The 24,868-nt window shown below is 37.5% G+C and overlaps 3 protein-coding genes across 12 annotated transcripts in view; 2 read left to right on the forward strand and 1 right to left on the reverse strand.

Moving 5' to 3' along the window:
* The window catches only part of LOC6043724 (protein spire), a 340,317-nt gene extending 326,114 nt beyond the window's left edge, over positions 1-14,203 (forward strand). For 6 of the 10 annotated variants that reach the window (XM_038255297.1, XM_038255294.1, XM_038255288.1 and 3 more), the window contains 4 exons: positions 1,869-2,449; positions 2,514-2,717; positions 11,943-12,226; positions 12,283-12,520. In XM_038255297.1, the coding sequence (XP_038111225.1) occupies positions 1,869-2,449; positions 2,514-2,717; positions 11,943-12,226; positions 12,283-12,520 (1,307 nt within the window). Of the gene's footprint in view, positions 1-1,868; positions 2,450-2,513; positions 2,718-11,942; positions 12,227-12,282 lie in introns of all 10 variants that reach the window. The other 4 variants (XM_038255292.1, XM_038255296.1, XM_038255293.1 and 1 more) reach the window with 2 other exon arrangements.
* Positions 14,204-19,127: 4,924 nt separating this feature from the next.
* On the reverse strand, positions 19,128-20,054 carry LOC6043725 (ubiquitin-fold modifier-conjugating enzyme 1). Its single transcript, XM_001861311.2, has 3 exons — positions 19,791-20,054; positions 19,591-19,722; positions 19,128-19,530 (listed from the first exon to the last, which is right to left on the reverse strand). Exons 1-3 carry the CDS (start codon positions 19,911-19,913, stop codon positions 19,276-19,278), a joined length of 510 nt encoding a protein of 169 aa, XP_001861346.1. The 5' UTR covers positions 19,914-20,054; the 3' UTR covers positions 19,128-19,275.
* Positions 20,055-22,063: 2,009 nt separating this feature from the next.
* On the forward strand, positions 22,064-22,779 carry LOC119766377 (zinc finger protein GLIS1-like). Its single transcript, XM_038250881.1, has 3 exons — positions 22,064-22,260; positions 22,321-22,485; positions 22,552-22,779. The coding sequence occupies exons 1-3, from the start codon at positions 22,225-22,227 to the stop codon at positions 22,777-22,779; spliced, it is 429 nt and encodes a 142-aa protein (XP_038106809.1). The 5' UTR covers positions 22,064-22,224.
* Positions 22,780-24,868: the final 2,089 nt, after the last annotated feature.

Here is a 24,868-nt window from a genome sequence, read left to right on the forward strand (position 1 = left end):
TTTTGGATAGCACCCTTTAAATGTGAGGAAGGCGCCAACCACCAGGGTGGATTAAGTAACGTTTTTAAATGAAAGATCACTTTTATGTGCCTTTAACTCGAAAACGAATCAATGTATAAGAAATCACTTATTTAAAAAAAAGTTGAAATAAGCATAATACTACATTTTTTGTATTTTCAAACCTTCTAAATATTAAAAGCAAAATAAATAAATAAAAACATTATTTTAAGTCTCAGAGCACTGTTCAACTTTCAAAAATTGTGGATGGAGTAATGTTTTAAATCATCGATAAAAGATCAGAAATAGTGTTTTGGTTTGTCTTTATCGTTGTGCATAATAATACAGGGTCTTAGGAAACTAATTGAAAGCTAGGATTAAACATTATTAGACAATCATAAAATTTATTTAAAGTTTTTGTCCACCGAGGAAAAAAAACATAATTCTCAACATTTTGAAGCAAAAATTATCACAAAATGCTATGTACATAAGGGTGGTCCAAATCAGGGCTTTTTCAGGGCTACCCCCTGAAATCATAGATTGACCCATCACTAGGCTAAATTCCAAATTTGAGCTCATTCTGACCACGGGAACCCCTCCCTCTAATCGCTTGAAGTTTGTATGGGAAAAATCTACAAAATGTATGAAAAAAACAACTGTTTCAGTTTTTTACCTGTGGAGGGCGCAATAGTCGTTCAATCTTTATCAATTCTCAGATGTAGGACAATCTTTAATTTTAATAATAATTGTTTCTAGGTAGCCCCTTAAAGCCATTTGCGCAAAAAGGGTTCTTTTCAGAAGCAAATAACTTTTTTGCAAAAAATCCTAAAAATATGGTGTCTTCGAGAAAGTTGTTCAAAATTTAATGAAAGTCCTACATCTTTCAGGGAGTAGCCCCCAAAAAGCCGGGATTTGGACCACCCTAATGCACATTTTTATTATTTTTTCCGTAAATTTCACTTACTTTTCCGATTTTTGGTCCTTACCTTAAAATTGTAAATAAAAAATAAAGGTGCCCCTTTTTATTAAAAATGCAAATATAAACACATTGTCAATACATTCAACTTGTTTTTATTCTTATTTTTTTCAATTTTTGCCCCTAATTTTTTAAAAGAAAATTTGGATGTCTCTCCTCTCCTCTTTAAAAATAAAAAAATATAGCTTTGAATGTATGGCCTAAACGAAAGTAAAATACCTTAAATAATTATACATTATTAGACTGCTCGTAAAATGAAGAAGGAACCACTGAATTTAAATTTTCTGTTTGATTTGTCCATAGGAAAAAAGAAATAACTGACTTATTTCCAAAAAATAAATCTAAAAAATAGGTCATGTCGAAAAACATTGGAGGCTACTCAATCAAAACAATGTAAGTGGGCCGATGTGGATCATTAAAAAAAAAGTTATCCTGAACATTCCTAAAGTGCCTTGTTTACAAATCCACAATGGCCAATTTACATAGTGTTGCTTGAATTGAGTTTTTTTGTTTGCATTATACGTAAATGATCAAAGTCGTTTGTTTTAAATAATTTTATTCGCGAAGGTAGGATTCAATTAATTAACTAAATTACCGTCAACTAGGGCGAATCGGAAGACCACTTTGTTCACTCGAGCATCAAAATTGTAAATTTTATAGCTTTGGGTCCACTCTTACCAAAAGCCATACAAAAATCGAAATGGTGTTAAAAATTAAAACTAAAACAGCTGTCCCAATTCACCCCAGTTGACGGTATTTCAATCTTTGGCACTGTTTTCATTTGTATTGCACACCTAAATTTAAGTTTTTGAGTGCCCAACTGTTGTTATGGACATTCCATATGAACCTATCACGAAACTAATCCTCCCTTCTTCCTTGCAACCCATCCCAAAAGCGTACGATCTGGCCACGCAGTGCGAATCGCGCCGGGCGTCGATGCGCCGCCACACCATCATCGGCTGCAACCAAAACTACAAACTGGACCATCTGAGCAGCCACTCGATGCCTCCGTCGCGACCTGCCTCCCGCCAGTCGGACCACAACGGAGGAGGTTTAGCCCAGCAAACCCATGCCCAGGGCACACCCCAGCACACTCAGCTGACGACAACGTCAACGGCAACGACCAGCAACGGATGCGCCGCAGCCGCCGCCGTCGTAGCCGGAGATCTGCTGGTGGCCAGCAGCAACATGTCCTCGCTGGACACGTGGACAAAGAGTTCCCTGGACGAGCACCAGTGGAAGGACACCTTCAACCTGAACGACCGACTCTCGCTGACGCTGGAGGAGATTGTCCACATACGGTCCGTGATGACCAAGGCCGAACTCGAAGGCCTTCCCGTGGACGTCCACATCAAGGAGGACGTCGAGAAGCGCAAGGTTTGCTTCCTGTGTTTGCGAACCCGCTTTACCCTGTTTGCCCGCGGCATTCTGTGCAAACTGTGCCAGCGGACGGTGTGCAACAAGTGTAACCAAAAGGTGACTTCGAATCCGCTTCACAAATGTTGAGTTCAATGTCAAACTTACTCCGTCTATTTCTCAGATGCGAATACCTACCGAACATTTCCGGAATGTTCCCGTGGTGCTCCTGTCGCCCTCGCTGATGAGCAGCCCGTGCACGTCGAACACGCCGTCGCCCAGCCATCACCACGCGCATGGTGGAGGTTCCGGACCGCACAGCCTCGTGGACGAAACGTTCCCGCGGTCGCTGATGGAGCGGCTGCTGCGGCCCGAGTTAGACCGAAAGGTGAGTTGACTTGTAGTTTCTCGACGAAATGCTTGTTAGTAATTTTTGTCTGAATTTTAAATTTTATTTTTATACAAACTTTTCATTTTTAATAACATTTAAAATATTCAATAATTGAGCAATTTTCTGAGATTTCGGTCATTCGATTTTTTTTTGTATTTTTTAATCCGGCTGAAACTTTTTTGGTGCCTTCGGTATGCCCAAAGAAGCCATTTTGCATAATTAGTTTGTCCATATAATTTCCATACAAATTTGGCAGCTGTCCATACAAAAATGATTTATGAAAATTCAAAAATCTGTATCTGTAAATCTGTATGTAGTTTTCCATTTTTTTTTTAAATTAGTGCACATGTTTGCCCACTTTTGAAAAAAATATTTTTGAAAAGCTGAGAAAATTCTCTATATTTTGCTTTTTTGAACTTTGTTGATACGACCCTTAGTTGCTGAGATATTGCCATGCAAAGGTTTAAAAACAGGAAAATTGATGTTTTCCAAGTCTCACCCAAACAACCAACCATTAACAATGTTAAAATATGAAGCATTCGTGAAATTTTCTGATCTTTCCGAAAAAAATATTTTCATTTTTTTTAAATCAAGACTAACATTTCAAAAAGGCGTAATATTGAATGTTTGTCCCTTTTGAAATGTTAGTCTTGATTTGAAAATTTTAAAAGTATTGTTTTCGGAAAGATCCGCAAATTTTACGAATGTTTCATATTTTGACATTGAAAATCGGACCATTAGTTGCTGAGATATCGACGTTAGAAAATGGTGGGTTGTTTGGGTGAGACTTGGAAAACATCAATTTTACTGTTTTTAAACCTTTGCATGGCAATATCTCAGCAACTTAGGGTCGTATCAACAAAGTTCAAAAATTCAAAATATAGAGAATTTGCTCAGTTTTTCAAAAATATTTTTTTCAAAAGTGGGCAAACATGTGCACTATTTAAAAAAAAATGGGAAACTGCGACTTTTTTCAAAACAGTTACCTAAAAATGGCTATAACTTGAAAACGGTGCACTTTATGAAAATTTCACTACAGTACTTTTTGATTGCAAATTTGATTTTACATTACATTTTTAATGAAGTTAAAATTTTTTGGCAACCAATTTTTCGATTTTTTGAAAAAAATAGTGTTGATTCGTAAATTCATAACTCGGCCAAATTTTTTTTCACAACCTGTAAATTTCTGAAAAGTTGGCATTTTATGTCTCCTAAAACATATCAAAAAATAAATAAAATTAAAAATAGTGTTTTTTTGCAAATCAAGTTTTAGTGACAAAAAGTTAAATTAAAAATCACCATTTTTTTACCGTGTATCATTTTTTTCAGTGTAGTCCTTATCCATACCCACAACATTACCGAAGACACCAAATCGATCAATTTTGTATGGACAGCTGCCAAATTTGTATGGAAAATTATATGGACAAACTAATGATGCAAAATGGCTTCTTTGGGCATACTGAAGACACTAAAAAAAGTCTCAGCCGGATTAAAAAATACAAAAATTAAAATTCAAAAACAAAGATCGATTTCGTAGAGAACTGCTCAATTATGATATGTACTCAATTTAATTAAGTTCTTTCAATAGTGATAAAAAATTTAAAATGGTCTATCTATTTTTCACATTAACTATTTTTTCTGAATAGTCCTTGGCTATAACTACAACTTTGATGAAGACTCAAATGGATCAGAAAATGCCACGTGTTAATTAACGCGTTAATCCCCAACTTTGATTGCCTGTATCTTGCAATCGATAACATCTAGCGGGTTACTTCCAGTTGCATTTTACGGGCATTGACTGTGACTATGAGTTCCCGGTGAGGTAATTTGTCCAAAGTGACCACCGGTTCCGGCAACCCGAAACATCCGTCGAGCTTGTTTTTTTTAAGCTTTTGTCATTCAATCGACATTTGAGCCAATGTTATGAAACGTTGTTTGTAGTACCGTAATCTGGGGTAAATCGGGACTACAGTCTGAATAGGGACAGCAGTTTTTAGAGCACTTAAAGCTTTTAAATTTGGAAATGGATGTACACATTTTGTTTACCAGAGCCTGTCCTAACCGAAACCATCCAGAAAAATAAAAATATTGTGCTCCAACATGGTTGAAAATGCTGTCCCAATTCGCCCCATGTGTCCCGATTGACCCCAGTTTACGGTACCTAGGTAAACTGACTACTTTGGGTCAGTTCAGGGTATTTGTGGCCACTCCGGAACCGATTCCATGGTACCACGCAAATGGTTCCGATGATTGTGATATTTAAAAGTCGACCTATTGCTTATCAAACTTCGTTAAATTAAAATCATTAATCATCTATTATCATGCCGGTGTCCTTTGACCCGGTCGGACCACTCCGGAACCGGTTACCGGTGGCACCGGAGGAAGTGTACTGAGTATAAAAAAGTCCTTTCATGTGACATTTCAAACTTCATGAAATTGAAAGATATGAGTGCAATTTATACAGTATGTAAAAAAAACTATTTACACCCCTTTGGCACAAATCACCATAAATCCAGTCTCCCAACTCCAAATAGGCATCCTTGACTGATTAAAAAAATAATTTGGATTGAATATAAAGTTTACTAACTACTTAGTATAAAAGTTTAAATAACTCTGGAAATTTTTATATAAAACTTATCTAAACTTAATTTTGCAAACTTTTAATTCAACTAAATGTCAATATATTACCATAGAATTGTTAAATAAACATTTTGGAGTGGGTATAACACCGTTTTGGGGGTCTTTATATCGATGAAATAGATTTTTCGTTGGAATTTCGTACCGGGGTAGTTAGTAAACTTTATAAATATTCAATCCCAATTATTTTTTTAATCAGTCAATGCCTATTTGGAGTTGGGAGACTGGATTTATGGTGATTTGTCAACAAATAACATTATTTATGTTATTTTTTCGAAAGGTGTACACACTTTTTTGCACCTTTTTTGATTTTTGTAATAGTATTTGAATTATAATTAAAGACAGTTTGGGTCTTTAAGCATTTTTATTTTGAGCCGTGTTCGCTCCGCTTAAGAGGTAGTTACAGACTGAATTCTTACTTCTAAAACTTATGCTAGCTGTGCGGGAAGGATTTGAGGTAGACAAATCCTTCCTTATGTATTATATAGGACACCAACTTTGTGAGTCTAGTTTTATAGCACTTTTCCTGTTGTCCTAGCCAGGTGGGCCTAAATCAACAAGTCTGAGCTTGTTGGGAACGAAAACAGAGAGTCCGATAATGATCATGTTATCGGGCTCGGCATCGGAACATAATTCCTCCGGGGGATGAAAAAGCATGTCCTCATGCGTTATAATATAAATGTGTTTCTGTTCTTTACGCCTAAATAATTAAGAAGTATTTTTGATTATAGTTTTGCTCAGTAACATAGGCGATCCTCATATATATATGTTTAAATTGGATTTGAACTATAATTCATAATATTTTCATAATTTTAAAAATTGTATGTTTAACTTTGTGTTTCTGGCTATCTGTTTATGTTTGGAGAGTTAATAGATTACATGTTACATGAAATAACTGAGTAATTATACCTTTTTTTATTCATGGTTTCCTTCTTGATTTTTTTTTTTTGAAATTGTAACACTTATCAAATGGATATATTTTCATAATAATATTCCTAATGTTTATTTTTTTGTTATAATTATTGTTTGTTTTCTCAACCAGTTAACACAATATTTGAGATACTTTTTTAGAACAGTTGTATTGGTTTTAGAACTGAATTTCTGTTAATTAGCCTTTTTGGCATCAAGGTTATTTTGTATTACATTGTTTTATTGCTTTTAACTGTCCGATTTAATTTATGTAATTTTTTTATTATTATTATCCTTAATGTTATCGTTTGTTGAGAATTCATTTGACACAGTTTCTGTAATAGTTTTTGAACTCATGTGTAGTCTTTACCGCTTGCAACGATTTCTATGCATAATTTTGTATTTCAAATCTTCATCTATTTCTCGCTGTAAACTGATCTAATGTATTGCGATGGTTTAGTTATACATGGCAGTTTTTTTTCTACCTAAATTAAGTTCAGTGACTTGTTTTAAGACAACATAGTCATATTTTTTATACCGTTTTCTGATTTTGACAGTTAGGGAACTATACCCTTTTTCAGCCTATTTCTATTATCGGCCTATCAGCACTTTGATCATGAATTACAGCTTTCATTAAGTGTTTTTGACTGTTCCAAAGTAATAAATAGTTCAAATAAAAGTGAGCAAGCAACTCTTCATTGTTGATACATCTAAAAATGTTGATTTTCTAGCGGAAAACGGCAAAAGTGATGAGAATTGATCGAACGGCTTAGTGTGATTAAAATGGGTATATTACCCTAGTATGATTAAATTCCTATTCTTTTATATTTTGTCAAAGGAAAAATATGTTCCTAATATTTTTACTGTACTTAAGATTTCATTGAATTGAAAAATAAAACTTTTTTTTATTAATTGTTTTGGTTAACTTTGAATCATATTGAACACTTTTAATCTTTTTATGATTATTTTTGTGTTGTTGCGAGAGTCATGAGTTATTATTTACAGTCAGAATAAAATTTAATTGAGTAATTTTTTCATTAGTTGACATACACTATTTGAATCATTTTATTTGCAATCTTAAATTTTGTGATGTAAACAAAAGTTGTAAGGTGTATTCACGGTATATTTTAACGTATTACGATTATAAGTACATTTTGATACATTGATTTTAGCTTTAGGTACTAAATATATATTGGTATATTTATAACCATTGATTTTTTTGCATTTGGCAAGAAGAAAAAAAAAACTTTTCAAAGTTCTTTTGCAATTTTTTCTATCTTGTCAGTAATTATGTGGTATATCGTATATTAAATTTCTATCCACTTTTACAAAAAATATAAAATACTAAATTTCTTTTAGGCATTTTGAAACTTTTTCTTCATTGTTAATTTTGTATTGTCCGAACACTGTTGTATTCAATATAGTTTAATTTTTCTTGATAAAATCCTAACAAAATATTTGGACTTGTCAGGATTGGTTTTTGAACACTGGTCTTTTTCTATTTTTTAAAGAGATACAGTTTTTTTGTATCAAATTAGCATAAAAAACAGATACTTTTAATCACAGAAAAGCTGAGACTATTTTTTATCTGTATTTTGCTTTAAATTTTTAGCTTTTAAATATTCGAAAGTAGTAAGAAAGCACTTTTTTCAGTTTAAATCATAATTTGTTTTAAAATCAATGTTGATCAGACAAAGTTTTTGAATTACAGTTTGTGTGTGCTTTTTTAATTGTAACATTAATTTTTCTGAATTGATACTGTGTTGTTTGGACACATATTATTATTCACAATATGATGACAAAATGTCAATATGTTGGTTGTTGTTTAATTTTTCTATCACCAAATTCTCAGAGTACCAAAAACTCTCAAATATTCGTGGTAGGTTTATTTTCCATATTATATTCGTATGTCGTAATTAATCAACAATTGTTGTTGAAATATTTTTGTTTATTTTGAAATTTAGGAGTCTATATAGATTTTTTTTATTGCTAGCGGATTACATTTTTTTTATTCATCAAGATTTCTCTGAATGATATGATTCGTAGAGTAAAATTACTTCTTATAATTTTCAGTTGTGGCAAAATGATTTTCTTTTTAAAATTTAAGCTTTTTATCAGCTTATTTAGAAGCCTTGGACTTAAAAACAAATATTGTTGAATGTTTTCTTCATTATTATTTTTATAGTATCTAATTTATTAATTAAATTTGTGTTTATTTTTTTCACATCTTGTAATAAATGTTAGGGACATTTATTTCTGAATTACTTCTGAAATTATCGTTATAATTTTAGTTTATTGAACTCAAATTACAAATGCTCGTTGGTCTACGCCAATCGATTGTTTGTTTTACACAGCAAACACTATTTTGTTATGTTTGCTTGAACTTCAGATAAAAAAAATATTGATATTAAACTCAAAGCAACATTCGAAACAGATAAAGAAATGTTTTAGTGTACATTATATCTGTTTGAGCTAATATAAGCATTGTTCTTTCATATCTTACTGTTGTGAATACTACAACAATCTTGAAATTTCCTTGTATATGGTTTCGTACAACACAATTTTGCAGATTTTTTTTATATCAGAAATAAAAAAAAGGTATTAAGTACTCATATGATTGAGATTACGATCTTAATTTGTTAGGTTGATAAGTTTTTTTTTTTACTTTCAAATAACTGCTACTATCATGTTCGCATGACTCTTTAAAACATTTTTTTTATATTTTTTTTATGTTTTTTGCTACATAAAAATTAGTATTGTGTCCAAATAGAAACAATCTTAATAGAGCTTGGCACAATAAAAAAAAAACATTTTTTTTCTGGGCAATATATTTTTGCAGCTTTTGATTGGATATTGTTTTATCTATTTAAATTTTAGTTATCAAGCAATTTAGATGCAATCAATAACTGTCTCTTCATTTTTATTTTGTTTAATTGTCGTTATTTCATGAAAATCATTTAAAAAAAACATGTGTCTTTGACATTCGATAACAGCTTCTTAAAAGCGTATTCCACGATGTCTAGATATGGAGTGAGCAGTTTTACTTCAAAAAATTTTGCAAAATATTTTGTTAATATAGTTAACAGAAGTCTTGCCATTTTGATTTGAATCGGTCTGAATCACTGATCTGTCACCTACGATGTTTTTACTTGTTATATGAATGTTTTTTTTTTACCCCGATCATAAAAGCGGTTTTGCAATTTATAATTTTGAAATTGGCCTACTATCTTACATGGTAAAACATATTTATGGGGTGTTGATTTGTATTTCCACTTTCTAGTTAAAAGATCAATTGACAACTTTTTACCCCTATCGTAAAGCTTTTGATTTGACAAAATTTTGGAATTTGTGTCTACGAACTTATCTTTATATGTTAACACATACCTATTCGATGACATGCAATTCGTTGACTTGAAGTTCCGTTGATTTCTAGATAACTTGTTGTTCCCTTGGTTTGTGTTGGCTTCGCTGATTCTTGATCCATCCATTGATTTTTTTGTTCCGATAGAACTTTTTGTTGACGTGTTGTTTGCTGGATTCTTGCTCCGTATGATGCGAAGTTGACGTTGACATATGTTTCTTGTCCTTTTTGTAGATTTGTTTTTCGAACTGGTGAACTTTTTACGTTCTGCAATTAAGATAACGTTGCTTGGCGATTCTTCTTGAAGATTGTTTATTTGTTTGTTGTCCGTTTGTGTTGATCTATTCTGACTTGTCATTTCAATCAAACACTTTGGACTGTTTTCAAACATCAATCCCGGTAGTTGGCTCTTTGCCTTCTGCTGATTCTTTATCCTTATATCCATCAATTCACTTGATGTTGATTCGTTGATTGTTTGATTAGTACATTTTCGTACTATGTTCAAATTATATTGAACGTTTTTGACATCTGACTCCCCAAGGAGGCCAATTTTTGCACTCCATTTTAACAGGGCACTCAGGTCTTTTATAAGAGAAGAGGATATATTTCCATCTTCTGTAGAATAATTGAGTCTTGCTTTTAGATCAAGAACTCTTTTTAATAAAATTTGTTGGAACTGTGGTTCCATATTTACGAACTGGTACATTTTTCCCAGTCGTTTTCCTTCACTTCACTTCTACTCTTCTCTTTTGATTCTCACTGAGACATCCTCTTGATGCGACGTATGGCGGAATGGCTCTCAAATCAATTAAGTTGCTAGTCGTGGTGGTCCTCGTCGAGTACTGCTCCTCAGGTTCCTCTGTTGGCGGTGTCCTCAATTCCGATGTTCCGATGATGCTCGAATACTCCGGTGACGTTCGGGATTAATTCCGTATTTGTCCGGGAACACACTTCGCGAATGGTTATTAATCACACGCATGCACTATTTGATTCTGCTCTGAGGTTGATCGACGCCGACCGGCTGCGCCAATTATAATTAAAGACAGTTTGGGTCTTTAAGCATTTTTATTTTGAGCCGTGTTCGCTCCGCTTAAGAGGTAGTTACAGACTGAATTCTTACTTCTAAAACTTATGCTAGCTGTGCGGGAAGGATTTGAGGTAGACAAATCCTTCCTTATGTATTATATAGGACACCAACTTTGTGAGTCTAGTTTTATAGCACTTTTCCTGTTGTCCTAGCCAGGTGGGCCTAAATCAACAAGTCTGAGCTTGTTGGGAACGAAAAACAGAGAGTCCGATAATGATCATGTTATCGGGCTCGGCATCGGAACATAATTTTTGTTATAGAACTTTTTATAGAAATCATCTTTTCATGAGCTTTTTGTGTTCGGTATGAGTTTCTGAACAAAACGTAGTACTTTAAATTGTTCACATGTTTCATCACAAAATGTGCATAGTGCCCAAGAGGTGTAAATACTTTTTTCACATACTGTAATTTAATAGACAAATCCAGCTTTTTGATGGTCAGAGATTTGACAGCTCTCATACTAAATGTCTCGATTTTCATACTTTTTGTTAATTTTCTTTTAAAATAAAATACTTTTAATATGTTAAAACATATGAAAACTCATATTTTTGGTGCACAAAATTCCTGCTGAATCGAATGGTGTACTTATCTCGATTGAACATTTTTCGAACAGTTTTTATTTTAATGCCATTCTAGACACATTTTGTACACCTAATTTTTTGTTATTATTCCATCCTTGACTGTATCCGAAAAAGTATAATTTAGAGATCAGAAGATATCCTACAAATTATTTAACATTTTTAAATGTGCTTTAGGTTTAAAAAAATAATTGCCACGGCCTCGCCTGAGAAAATATATAAGAAAATAAATTTATTTATAGGAAACTTAAAAGATTGAGAATTGTGGTTGTTTAAAATCCAGAGCACAACAAAATACAAAAATGTCCAATTTTAAATGCTTTTTAGCTAGGTATCAGTAATCCATCAATTTGATCTGATTTGAAATCTTTGAAAGTTTTAGTAACATAACAAATGTTCTGAAAACTGGTACTTATGTCCATTTCAAAAAAAGCCCCGGGATTTTCAAAATATTGGAAATTGGATATGAAAATTTCGGTAAATCAATGAGTGTCTAGCTAAATGTACTAGGAACATATTACACTTATTTAGAGAAAGAAACAAAACCTTTTTTTATTCAATCGTATCTTCAAAAAAAGGTCCACGGTTCAATGGAGTCTCCTGACTCACAATTTAAAATTTAGTGCTTATATAAGATCGTCAACTTTCAGACTCGCAACACCGTCGGTAGCGCTCCATCGTCGCCAAAGAACCAACGCTCGGCCTCCAGCACGCCGGGCAGCAGCCTGCACGGCGCCGAACCCCTTTCGCTGCCCATGGCCAACGGCAGTGGCGCCAAAGATCACAACCACCACCCATCGGCAACTGCATCCGCCACCACAAGCCAACACCAAAAGAGTCTATCGCTGATGACGCGCAGCATGGAGGGTCCGCACAGTCTTCCGCCGCAGAGTCCGGCCCGGCCACACTCCAACAACAGCACGCTGGACCGAAGGTAAGCTTAACCTCGAGTTTTGCGGGATTAAAAGTCGATCCTAATCGTCTCACTAGCACTTCCAGGAATCGGTTCGCCAAGGCGTTCACCTTGTCGGCGGCGGCCGCCGCCGGTCAAAACTCCGTCATCGACCCCCAGAAGGAGCGGCTGACGGGGGAGCTGATGGCCGTGTGCAACGATTGCCGCAGCCTGGTGCTGGAGATTATTCGGTCGTCGCGCCAGACGCGATCCTCGGCGCAGAACCAGGCGCTGCGGAACCTCACGCTGGACCTGTCGCCGGTCTACAAGCGTTAATCTCAAAACGACATGCCAAACAGGTGCTGATTGCTGTATCCCTCTTTCGAAAAAGGGTGCCCCTTATTTTTCACTCTCTATTCAACGGTTGGGTTCTTTTCTCTCTTTGTGAAAAATCAAATTTGAAGCGAAAAACGCGCGCGCAACTCGAGCTTAAATTGAACTTTTCGTAATTTAAATTAATTTATTCGCTAACACTAGCTGTTAAGGGTGCGGGGGTGGTTTCCTTTCTGCACGCTTTGCTACCAAATTTTTACTTTTATAAATTCCTAGCAAAATTTTCCAACTGTTCCTTAAAGGGTGCACGCGTTCGAATGTCCCTCCCCGCAATCAACAACACGAAACAAAAATGTAAGAAAAAGAGACAACGAGGTCTCTTAATTTTTTACCTGGTCGAAAACACCACCATTTGAATAATTTGAACTTGTGTTTTGCAGAAGACACCTATTTTTATATGTGCATCACACTCTCGAAAAAAGCGCGTAGTAGCGTTTCTTTGAATTTGATTTTTCGCGCGCAGAAAATGGTTTTCTTTTTTTCTGAAAAGCATGCTCGTTATGTTACGGAGGATTTGAGAGGAAACACACACACACACAATCACACACAAAACCAATTGTAAAAAGTATAACCAATTGTATTGATAGGAAAACTAACCGTGACTTGTTGAAGTTAAAAATAAAGGAATGTTGAAACGATTAACCTCCTGCGAATTTGATCACGTTTGAAGAAAGAGAGTTGAAATGTCTTCCTTTTGTAGGATTTCTTTCAGGTTTTTTTTTACAAAATTCAACAAAAAAAATATATGTTTTGCCAACAATAAGTTTTCCAATCATCCAATTACCTTGAAAAAAAAAGAAATCAGGTAAAGGAAACAATATCTCAGAAAAGAAGGCAGCATGTTCAGAATGGAGCAAAGAAATAACACAAATTACAGTTGTTGATAGAAAAGTAAATCACACGCAAACAAACAATCTATCGAACTAAACCTTACTCGAACTTCACGAAACTGTGAACAAACACGATCGAGTAGGATCGCAACTACATAGAGACTTCACGAAACAGGACCTCTTCCCGAAGCACATCTCAACCCGTATCAAACGTATCTCTCTTTCAATATCCTTGAATATCTTTAGCAAAACACACACACAAACAGACACATCTAGGTTTACATCCGTTTCGCGAGTAAACAAGTAAATAAGTTGCTGTAAATCTCCTTGAATAGCATGATACTCATAGGCTAACTCTCCAGACAAGCGAAACATAACGTACGCCGCTGTTTAAAAAAAATCCAACACTTTGTAAATAACCAAAATCAAATGATTATACACTAATATATCGTTTTAGTAAGAGCTATAACCACAACAACCAACAAAACAAATCACACTTGCACACTTTTTTTTAGTTCGTACGAGGCAGAAACATAGTTTAGTTTAAGGCTGCATTCTTGTCTACCTATATTATCGCTGATCGATCAACGGCAGCACACAACACAGAGGAATATTAATTGTGTTAATATTTTAATCGCAAAACAGAAACTGACTACTGCTACACACACACACACCCACATCAGAGCAACGTGCGCGCAGCATTGTGTATAGTTAAAATTTTAAAAACAACAACTAGATTAATATATATATCAAGAGAGCTGTTAAATTGAGAAAATATAACGCAAAAGTACTAGAAGTGGTTTGGGTTTGTACTTTTTTTTGCGCTAAGATAAATCCGAAACACTCCCTGAAGAAGAAGAAATTCCCATTTAGTTTAGTTACAGTTCTTCAATAACATATAGTCGTCCTTGTGCTACCTTGTCGTAATGTCGTATGTCGATTGTGGGCCATGTTGTGTTAAGAACGCCATCTGGAACAGCTTCCAATGCCAAACCGTTTGATCTTCACAGATCCCAACAAATCGATTGTTATATTTGAGCAATTCTCTACGAAAAATGTCTTTTTTTATTTTAATTTTTGTATTTTTTGATCCGCCTGAAACTTTTTTGGTGCCTTCGGTATGCCCAAAGCAGCTATTTTGCATCATTAGTTTGTCCATATAATTTTCCATACAAATTTACAGCTGTCCATACAAAAATAATACAGTCATGCCCCGGTTATGTTTCGTTCAGCTGCCTCGGTTAAGCACGGCCCAGTGCTTAACTGAAGCACAGAGCTTATGGGATTTGGGCTATATGGGAGACATTGGTTATAATCATATGAAACATCATCCAAACTTCAAAAAATATGGTGTTTTGGAGCTATCCATGTCAGCTCAATCAAATTATTCGCTCTACAGCATAGGGGGATGGCGTCGCTATTTTTAGACCACGTTTTCCACTTTTTCTCATCGAAATCGACTACTTTATCGACTTCATTTTGCTGGCCGAGATAGGACGCCGTCTATTTTTAGACGATGACTCAGCACTTTTCCACTGTTGCACTTAAAAAAACCAGATGGCAGCACGATGTAACACCACGTCCCTATTGCCTTGGCGTTCTCGATTGCGAAATTCCTATTCGAAACTAAGTGTACGAAGGCTTGATTGTTGAGGCAATTGTAAACCTCTTTTTACACCTAAGCTTCCGTCCACCCCGGGATTCGAACTGACGACCTTTGGATTGTTAGTCCAACTGCCCTACCAACGACTCCACCGAGGCAGGACCCAAGGAGACGACTCCTACACCTGGATTGAGCTAACGACCTAACCCTCTAGGTAAGACTGGGGCCAACATTTACTTCCCCATCCGACGGAAGGCGTGGTCAGACAAATCTCGTCTCGAAAAATGCCACCGGAACCGTCTGGGATCGAACCCAAGCTTACCCCTACACCACGGTTCCACGGTCAGCTATCCATTTCAATTATAGTTACATGAAAATTTTTACAAGCATACATGTATGTATTTTCCCTGTATTTTGAAAATGCAATGTTTCTCGAAAAAATACTCAATACTATTGTTATTGCAACATGGGTATCAAATGATCGGGATTTTCTCATACATTTCGAATGTTATAATACTTTTTTGGAAATATTTTTTTTTTACAAAACTACGTATTTTCAAAAAAATACTATTTTTTACATATTTTGTACCAAATGATCGGCACTTTTCATAAATTCCGATAGTAATACTATCTAGAGTTTTGCCTTTCTTACTAAAGAAAGGAATTGGGTTTGCTTTTTTTAAAAAGGTGCTATAAACCAAATTTTATTTTTTTTTTTGGTTTTTGGGTGTTTTTAGAACCGCCTTGAGTCAGGGGTAATTACAAACACCCAAAAAGCAAAAAATGAAAATTTGGTTTATTGGACCTTTTCAAAAAAAAACTCTGGATTTTTTGTGGAATACTCAAAAATGATTTTTGAAAATACGTAGCTTTGTGAATACTTTTAGCTTTTAACAAAAATATTATAACTTCTTCGGCAAAGTTGTAGGTATGGATAAGGACTCCTACACTGAAAAAAAAATATTGACGGTAAAAAATTGTTTGGTGATTTTTAATTTCACTTTTTGTCACAAAAACTGGATCAAAAAAACAAACAATACTTTTATAAAAAAAATGTATTTTTAGATATGTTTTAGGGGACATTAAACACTAACTTTTCAGAAATATCCAGAATATGCAGAAAAACTTTGACAGAGTTACAAATTTTTAATCAATACTGTTTTTTTTTCAAAAAATCAAAATATATCAAAATCAAATTTACAATCAAAAAGTACTTCAGAGAAATTTTGATAAGAGGCACCATTTTCAAGTTAAAGCCATTTTGAGGTAACTTTTGAAAATAGTCGCAGCCTTTATTTTTTTATTAGTGCACATGTTTGCCCACTTTTGACAAACATATTTTTAAAAAGCTGCGCGCGGTTCTGGACAACGGGCATACCCTCCTGACCGGGTTCGGGGAAGTGGCGATCAATGAAGTATCATGTCCACAATTGAACGTTCAAAAAATTCCGAGATTTTTACGAGCGTTTTATTCCAGCTCCACTTGAGTTTTGAATATTTTCTAAGTCTGTGGACTTAAAGGATCCGATTCCGGATTCTGAGATTTAGTTACTCCAACTGCCTTTCAAAAAGAACTGTCTCCCCGAGCAGACGGTAATAACTTTGGAATAACATTTTTTGATATTTGAAAATACTAGGCCAATAACATTTCATGTTATTTATAACAATATGTGTTATTCGACGATTTTCTTTTGTTATTGGGTTGCTATTGGAATAACAGACTATACACATTTTTAGTTATTCTTCGAACAAATCTTTGTTATTAATTTTTGTTATTTTTACAACTAATCCGATCATCCCAATAACAGTTGGAGTTATTCTTCCATAACAAAAAATGTTATTCAAAAGTTGTGTTGGCTTTCAACCAATATCAGACCAATAACAAATTTTGTTATGATAACATAAACTGTTATCCAACTCTTATGCAAAAATGAATTTTTCAAGAAGAATCCATAACACTTTTTGTTATTTTAACAGAATTTGTTATAGAAATGGCATGAATTTTGTTATTACCGTCTGCCCGGGTCCGCCGAATCCAACAAAAACTCCGAATATGACAAATGATGTAGAGAAGGAGAACATCTTGAGCAGAGTACATATGGGAGCGTTCTTTTATTACGTAACGCAGTTAGGGGGGGGAGGGGTGTCAGTGTATGTTACGAAATGTTGCGAAAATAGGGGGAGGGGGGGACCTCAGCAACCAAATTCAAACAAATTTCAGGACAATGCACAGAATGGTCAACAAAATAAAACGTGATTGTTATTGTTTACATAGCGAGCTCTATTTTTCGTTTATTCAAGGTCAAACACGCATTTTTCTCGAAACGTAAAAAAGCGACTAACGACAAAATAGCACGACAGCGTCGATTTGATACATTGATCATTTCGCATTTTTTTGGCATTTAGTTGAAAATCGAAATACAGTCCAGACTCGGATATCCAAAGGCCTTGTCGAAAGCTCACTTCGGGTTATAACCCCTAAACTACTTTAAAGTGATTTAGTAATTTTAAACCCAAAATGGCGGTGATGAAATATTAAAAAAAAAATGCATTTTGTAATTCAATAATCAACTATTTAGATTTCACTAAAAAGTTAAACAAAATCTAGAACAAACTGATTCCTGCGTTTCGAGTCGTCGCTTAAAGATATCGGTGCTGTGCAATCCTTACCACGTGGATACCGTTTTGGAAAATTGTGCTTTGCTGAAAATTGTCCATACAAAAAAATCTTTTTTATTGAACATGGATGATCTCAAAACCTCGCTTTCTTGAAGTTTCCGCGTGGTTTATGAATGGCCTTCGACGGTCATTTGTTTTGTTTTTTTTTTCATATTTAAAAACATACGTAGGAGAATTTAACATTAAGGTCATACTTTTGTAAAAATATCCCTAAAAACCAATTTAGTTTATATCTAAGTTAATATCATTCGGGAAAATGGAACTTTCGGGGAAATAACCATTCGGGAATATGTAAATTCGGGAAAACGACAGTTCGGTAAAATTGCCATTCAGGTAAATGACATTCGGGATATGGAATTTTCGGGAAAATGATTTTCGGGGATGTGGAAATTTCGGGAAAATGATTTTCGGGGATATGGGATTCGGGAAAGTGGGATTCGAGAATATGGGATAAAACCACAACCCACCATTTTCTAACGTCCATATCTCAGCAACTATTTTTTTATGGCAATAACTTAGCAACTAAGGGTTGTATCAAAAATGTTCTAAAAAGCAAAAAATAGGGAATTTTCTCCGCTCTTCAAAAATATTTTTTTAAATAGTGGGCAAACATGGGCACTAATTTAAAAAAAATAACTGCGACTTTTTTTTGAAAGTTACCAAAAAATGGCTATAACTTGAAAACAGAGCACTTTATCAAAATTTCACTACAGTACTTTTTGATTGCAAATTCTATTTTACATTGAAAAATGAAGTTTTGAAAAAAAAAATTTCGACCAATATTTCGATTTTTTGAAAAAATAGTATTGATTCAAAAAATTATATCTCGATCAAAGGTGTTTTGTCCGTTTTGAAAATTTCTGAAAAGTTGGCATATCAGAAAATAATAAAATAAAAATAGCGTTTTTGCAAATCATGTTTTAGTAATTAAAAGTGAAATTAAAAATCACAATTTTTTTACCATGAATAATTTTTTTCAGTGTAATCCTTATCTATGTCTACAACTTTGCTCAAGACACCAAATCGATCAAAAAATTTCTTCAATAGATACAGATTTTTGAATTTTCATGTTTCATTTTTGTATGGACAGCTGCCAAATTTGTATAGAAAATAATATGGACAAACTTATGATGCAAAACGGCTTCTTTGGGCATACCGAAGGCACAAAAGTTTTAGTCGGATTAAAAAAAATGGAATGACCGAAAACTCAGCTCTAAAAGTACCCCAAACATAACTTTTCTCTAAATCTTTACCCTGAATTGCTGAGCTTAAAAAACAGATTTTTGAAGATTTGCTCAGATCAAGGCTCAGATACTGCACCAAATTTCCTGAAGACACCTAAGCTTGAGACAGGCACAATCTTTCGGATGGATTGGATTTCCGATCTGGTTCCACACAATGGAAGTGATATACTTTAAAGAACAAATACCGATTTGCATCATTTAAAGCATCCAAAAGCAATAGCCTATTGATTGATAAATCTTTTACGCATAATATTACTTTTTTTTTCATATAAATCTTTCTGCCACAATTTCATAACACAAATAAGAGACACATTTCCCCTACCAGCCTTGCGCACCTCATCCTCAGCCAGATGTTTCGCCCTTTTCTTTGTACGTGACGACTCCTTTCTCTATCAAGTCCGGAATCTCGACCGCCAGCCACGGTGCCAGCCCGAGGGCCATCGCGTGCGCTATCCCAAACTTGGGCACGTTTCGCGCCCACAGCGGCTTAAAGTGATCCGTTAGGCAAATCTTACCGCCGCGGTACATCTTGGCGGTTTTACCGTCCAGACCAGGGAGCGCAATTTCCGGGGCCGTCGCCGGGTACGTCACGGGAATCTGCGGGGGAGGAAGTAATCGTCAATCTCTGGATGGCAATAAATTAGTTAGTTAACCTACGTCAAACTCCACATCAAACTCGTACTTGAGCAAGTTGTGGACATACCAGCATGTTCCGAACCATTTTGTTCCCTCCTTGTTCGACTCCAGGCGGAACCAATCCGAATCCGACGATTTATTGTTTTGGACGTACTGCAATAAAATTAATGTTCAGTACCTATGTTTGTTTTTCTCGAAAGAAAATAAAACAGCAAACCCACCTTGATCAGAGCTTGGTATTCCTCCTTCAATCGCTGCACCCACAGGTCCTTTTCCCGGGGGCCAGCCTTGGTCTGCAGTAGTGGAATGCTGCTAAGTGTTTTGCGGGTGCCTTCATCTACCATTTTGCGTGTTTAAATTTCAATTTCGGATGCACTAAATGGCTAAATATCACTGGTGAAAATGCTGCCAAATTGTGTGAAAGTGTTTCGCCGTCGACCCGTTTGCGTTTGCGTATTTTTGTGATGACAGCTGATTTCAACGTGTCACGCGTGCAAAAACGAAGAAGGGGCGAATGAAAACAAAACTGGCGAAAATCCCGCTCGTCAGTGGGCGGGGAGAATTGAAGAGAGCTATCTAAGCCCGATCTCACACACACTAGCGCACCATTTGTTTTGCTGGCTGGTACAAAATTTAACCTCACTTTTTTTCGTGTACGTACACGCAATACATGCGCACGTAGATAACTCTAGGGACGGGAAATTTAAATCGCATGCACGGAAAAAAATATTGCGCGTGTTGAGAAAATCTGGAGTTTTGTTTAAAGGTCCAATTTTTAGTTTTTGCTTTTGGGTGTTTTTTAATACCCTGACTCAAGGCGGTTTTAAAACACCCAAAAGCAAAAACTGAAATTTGGTTTATTGACCTTTCAAAAAACTCCAGAAATATCAGTTTTGGCGATTTTCTTGTATCACGGTTACTGAAAATCGCACTTTTGGGAGTTCAGAAATCGCACTTTTGACAGTTCGCTTAAACGAACTGAAAAAAGTGTGATTTTGCGAACTCGAAAAATGGTAAAAATCGCCAAAAACCGAGTTCAGTTAAGCGAACTCTCGAAAGTGCGATTTTGGACTTAGCGAAATTTTGAAATTCGTTGAAACGTTTCGTCTTTATTGTTAGTTTGTTTTTGCGCTCCGGAGCTTCGGGTTGATTTTCGGGTAAATATAACGGACGGATTTTTCATGGCGAAAAGGACGGATTAATGGACAAGAGTGCAAGAGGAATCCGTCCGCCGGTGGACGGATTGCCTTCCAATGTTTGCGAAAAGGTTCCGGCCACCGGTGGACGGATTACGGCACATGGTTTTGCAAGAGAAATCCGTCCGCCGGTGGACGGATAACGCACAAGGTTTTGCAAGAGGAATCCGTCCGCCGGTGGACGGATTGCCTTCCAATGTTTGCGAAAAGGTTCCGGCCACCGGTGAACGGATTACGGCACAAGGTTTTGCAAGAGAAATCCGTCCGCCGGTGGACGGATAACGCACAAGTTTTTGCAAGAGGAATCCGTCCGCCGGTGGACGGATTGCCTTCAATGTTTGCGAAAAGGTTCCGGCCACCGGTGAACGGATTACGGCACAAGGTTTTGCAAGAGAAATCCGTCCGCCGGTGGACGGATCACTGGACAAGAACGCAAGAGGAATCCAACCGCCGGTGGACGGATTACTGGACAAGGACGCAAGAGGAATCCGTCCACCGTTAGACGGAGTGCCTTCCAATGTTGGCGAAAAGGTTCGGTCCACCGGTGGACGGATTACTAGACAAGAACGCAAGAGGAATCCGTCTACCAGTGGACGGATTACTGGACAAGGACGCAAGAGAAATCCGTCTACCGGTGGACGGATTACTGGACAAGAACGCAAAAGGAATCCGTCCGCCGGTGGACGGAATTATTTAATGATTTTTTTTCAAAACAAGTTTAATAATTATTTTATTCTAGTTTCAGGCCGTCTCGTGATCGCTCGACCAAGATGTGCAAAAGAGGTGAACGTCGCCGGTTGAATCTTCCCGTATTTTCGTATCGATACCATCACCATCCGCAAGAACTCGAGGTCAACCGCTTTTGAACCGGTATGACCTAGGTTACGATCAATTATGTGCTGTACTAATTATTATGCAACTAACTTTATTATTTAGGCCGGCTCTAGAGATTCCGAGTCACTCCGAAACAGAGGATATCAGCAAGCGCGGCAGCACAGGGCACGGATTGGCCTACCTCGAACCGGAATTCCACGCTCCATGATTCGGTACTCGCCAAACTCGTTGGTCTCGCTGGTGAAAGCTTCTCGTAGCAGCAGTACTAGCGGCTCGTACGGACATCTGTCGGATAGTGCGCTGGGACCGGCGCTTTTTGCCGGGTCTACCCGGACATCATCTGCCTACAGCCAGCATGTTCCCGCTTCACCATCCGCCTCAGCTGGGACATTTTTTGGCCAAGTCGCAGGTAAAAAGCTGCCTCAGCTTGTTCTTCAGTGGATTTCCCGATCAGCACGAACTAACATCGAACTTTCTATTTCCAGCAAATCAACGAATTCTCTAGCAATAAGCAGGAATAGACAACCTCCGTGTCCAACCAGTGACACGACAAGAGGCGGACAGCACAAACAATGCTCTGCAGAAGACATCCCGCGTTATACGTGAACCAGCCCCGCACGTCCTAATGCACAAGACAAGTCCTTCGAACGGGTCGGCCATGGTCACCTTAAATCATCAGCTAAACCCAATGTCAGGTTCTAACCTCGCTTCCTTTTTGTAGTTTGAAGTTTGCTGCAAAGCATACTCCCAGCTTAAGAACCTCAAAACCCATCTGCGATCACACACCGGCCAAAAGCCGTATACCGGCGAGTACCCGGGTTGTAGCAAGGCGTTCAACAACGTGTCCGACCATGCAAAACACCAGAACCGCACCTACAGCATTGCGGTAAGACTAGTTTTAACAAGCTGTGCCTGTGCTGTGGCCTCACGCTAACCGTTGCATTACTTTCAGAATCACTACCCGGAGGACATGCAGAGTGGCAAGACAACGAGCATGAGCAGTCGGAGCATCAAGTTGGAGTCGGACGCACACTCGCCGGGTCAACCGCCGATCAGTAGTCCGATGTCGATCTCGGCGCTTACTGCTAGGCTGATGGACGATTGCGACGGTGGCAGCATGCAGCTGGGCAGTCTCGAAGTTGATCCGGCTTGGCCGTACGCGGACGAGTTTGATAGTTGACCTAGTGACGTATTGAGCTTGTCTTACTTATGGTCTCTTTAATTCCAAGTCGCCGATCTGCCATTTGTCCTGCGGGAAATTGTTGACCTCGGTGGTCCGGCCACAGCGACAGCTGGTGCTCGCCTACCGGAAGTACTCGGAATCGGTTCAAGAACCAAGGCACGACTCCGTCATCGCCCCTCGCCAAGGACAACTGCCAGACGACGGATGGGAGTTTTACGACGTCTGCCGCTGTCGTGAAACACCAACACGATGATGTCGAACGCGTACCTGAACCCGGATCAGCTACGGCGGGATACTTCAACATGCGCTCGGCGGATATCAGCTGGCGGAGAAGCCAAGCATCGCTACGGAGCTCGATCTGGCCGATGCGCCCTTGCAGCTACTACAACTCGTCGTTCGACGATCCGATCCCACCGGGAAGTTCGCAGCGGTCCAGATCAATGTCTACGGCAATGGATGGAAGCCAGTCAGCAAGTTCCACCCCAACCAGTCGTGTTTGACGAGCTCGAAGAGGGTGAGATTGATTGAAATAAGTTGGACGTGACGATTTCCAGCAGCAGTCGCCTGACAAAACTGCTTCCTCGCCCCAGTTTCCTCCTCGAAGGAAGTAATCGGTACATCGGTGAACATCACCTTGGCGGCCGGGACAACCTCCAGCAGCAACGCTTGGTCCTTCTCCTGTTCATTCAGGTCACGGTAACAGAAAAGGTCGGATCTGCAGATGAATAATATATAAATATATTGTACTTCACGAAACATGCTTTTATGAATAAAAATAAAAAATTCGCTGTTTATTTATTTTCAATTTCAATTTATTTCGGATTCCAAAGAAAAAGCTAAAGCGCCCAAAGATAGGCAACCTACAAAGCCTCTAAAGCCAGTGAAATATTTCGCCATGCTCGAACTCGGCAGTTCATGAAAATCATGATTTCGCCAGTTCGACCCACTTTACCAAAAAAGTGTTATCCGAGTTGAACTCCAAAATCATGATAATTACCATTTTTTGGTTCTTTTGGTAAGCGTGTAGGGGTTGCAAAGATACGAGCGCAATAGTTTTTTGAATTCATCGTAGCAATCTTGTTGGTATTCGCGTTCTGTGGCTGTCAGCTGACCTCAAAATTTTCAGCTCAAATGTATCATTTTGTTTTTTGAGTGGGTTTATTGCAGACAGCAAGTATTTTAAATTGAACTACTTGCTTCTCGAGGCAAATACTTCTGATATTGCACAAATATGAAGCCAATATTGGAGTCCATAAGGCTTTCTAGGCCCACACGCTTACCAAAAAGAACCAAAAAAATGGTAATTATCATGATTTTTGGAGTTCAACTCGGATAACACTTTTTTTGGTAAAGTGGGTCGAACTGGCGAAATCATGATTTTCATGAACTGCCGAGTTCGAGCATGGCGAAATATTTCACTGGCTTTAGAGGCTTTGTAGGTTGCCTATCTTTGGGCGCTTTAGCTTTTTCTTTTGGAATCCGAAATAAATTGAAATTGAAAATAAATAAACAGCGAATTTTTTTATTTTTATTCATAAAAGCATGTTTCGTGAAGTACAATATATTTATATATTATTCATCTGCAGATCCGACCTTTTCTGTTACCGTGACCTGAATGAACAGGAGAAGGACCAAGCGTTGCTGCTGGAGGTTGTCCCGGCCGCCAAGGTGATGTTCACCGATGTACCGATTACTTCCTTCGAGGAGGAAACTGGGGCGAGGAAGCAGTTTTGTCAGGCGACTGCTGCTGGAAATCGTCACGTCCAACTTATTTCAATCAATCTCACCCTCTTCGAGCTCGTCAAACACGACTGGTTGGGGTGGAACTTGCTGACTGGCTTCCATCCATTGCCGTAGACATTGATCTGGACCGCTGCGAACTTCCCGGTGGGATCGGATCGTCGAACGACGAGTTGTAGTAGCTGCAAGGGCGCATCGGCCAGATCGAGCTCCGTAGCGATGCTTGGCTTCTCCGCCAGCTGATATCCGCCGAGCGCATGTTGAAGTATCCCGCCGTAGCTGATCCGGGTTCAGGTACGCGTTCGACATCATCGTGTTGGTGTTTCACGACAGCGGCAGACGTCGT

Source organism: Culex quinquefasciatus, chromosome 2 (assembly GCF_015732765.1).
Source record: "Culex quinquefasciatus strain JHB chromosome 2, VPISU_Cqui_1.0_pri_paternal, whole genome shotgun sequence".
Lineage (NCBI taxonomy): Eukaryota > Metazoa > Arthropoda > Insecta > Diptera > Culicidae > Culex > Culex quinquefasciatus.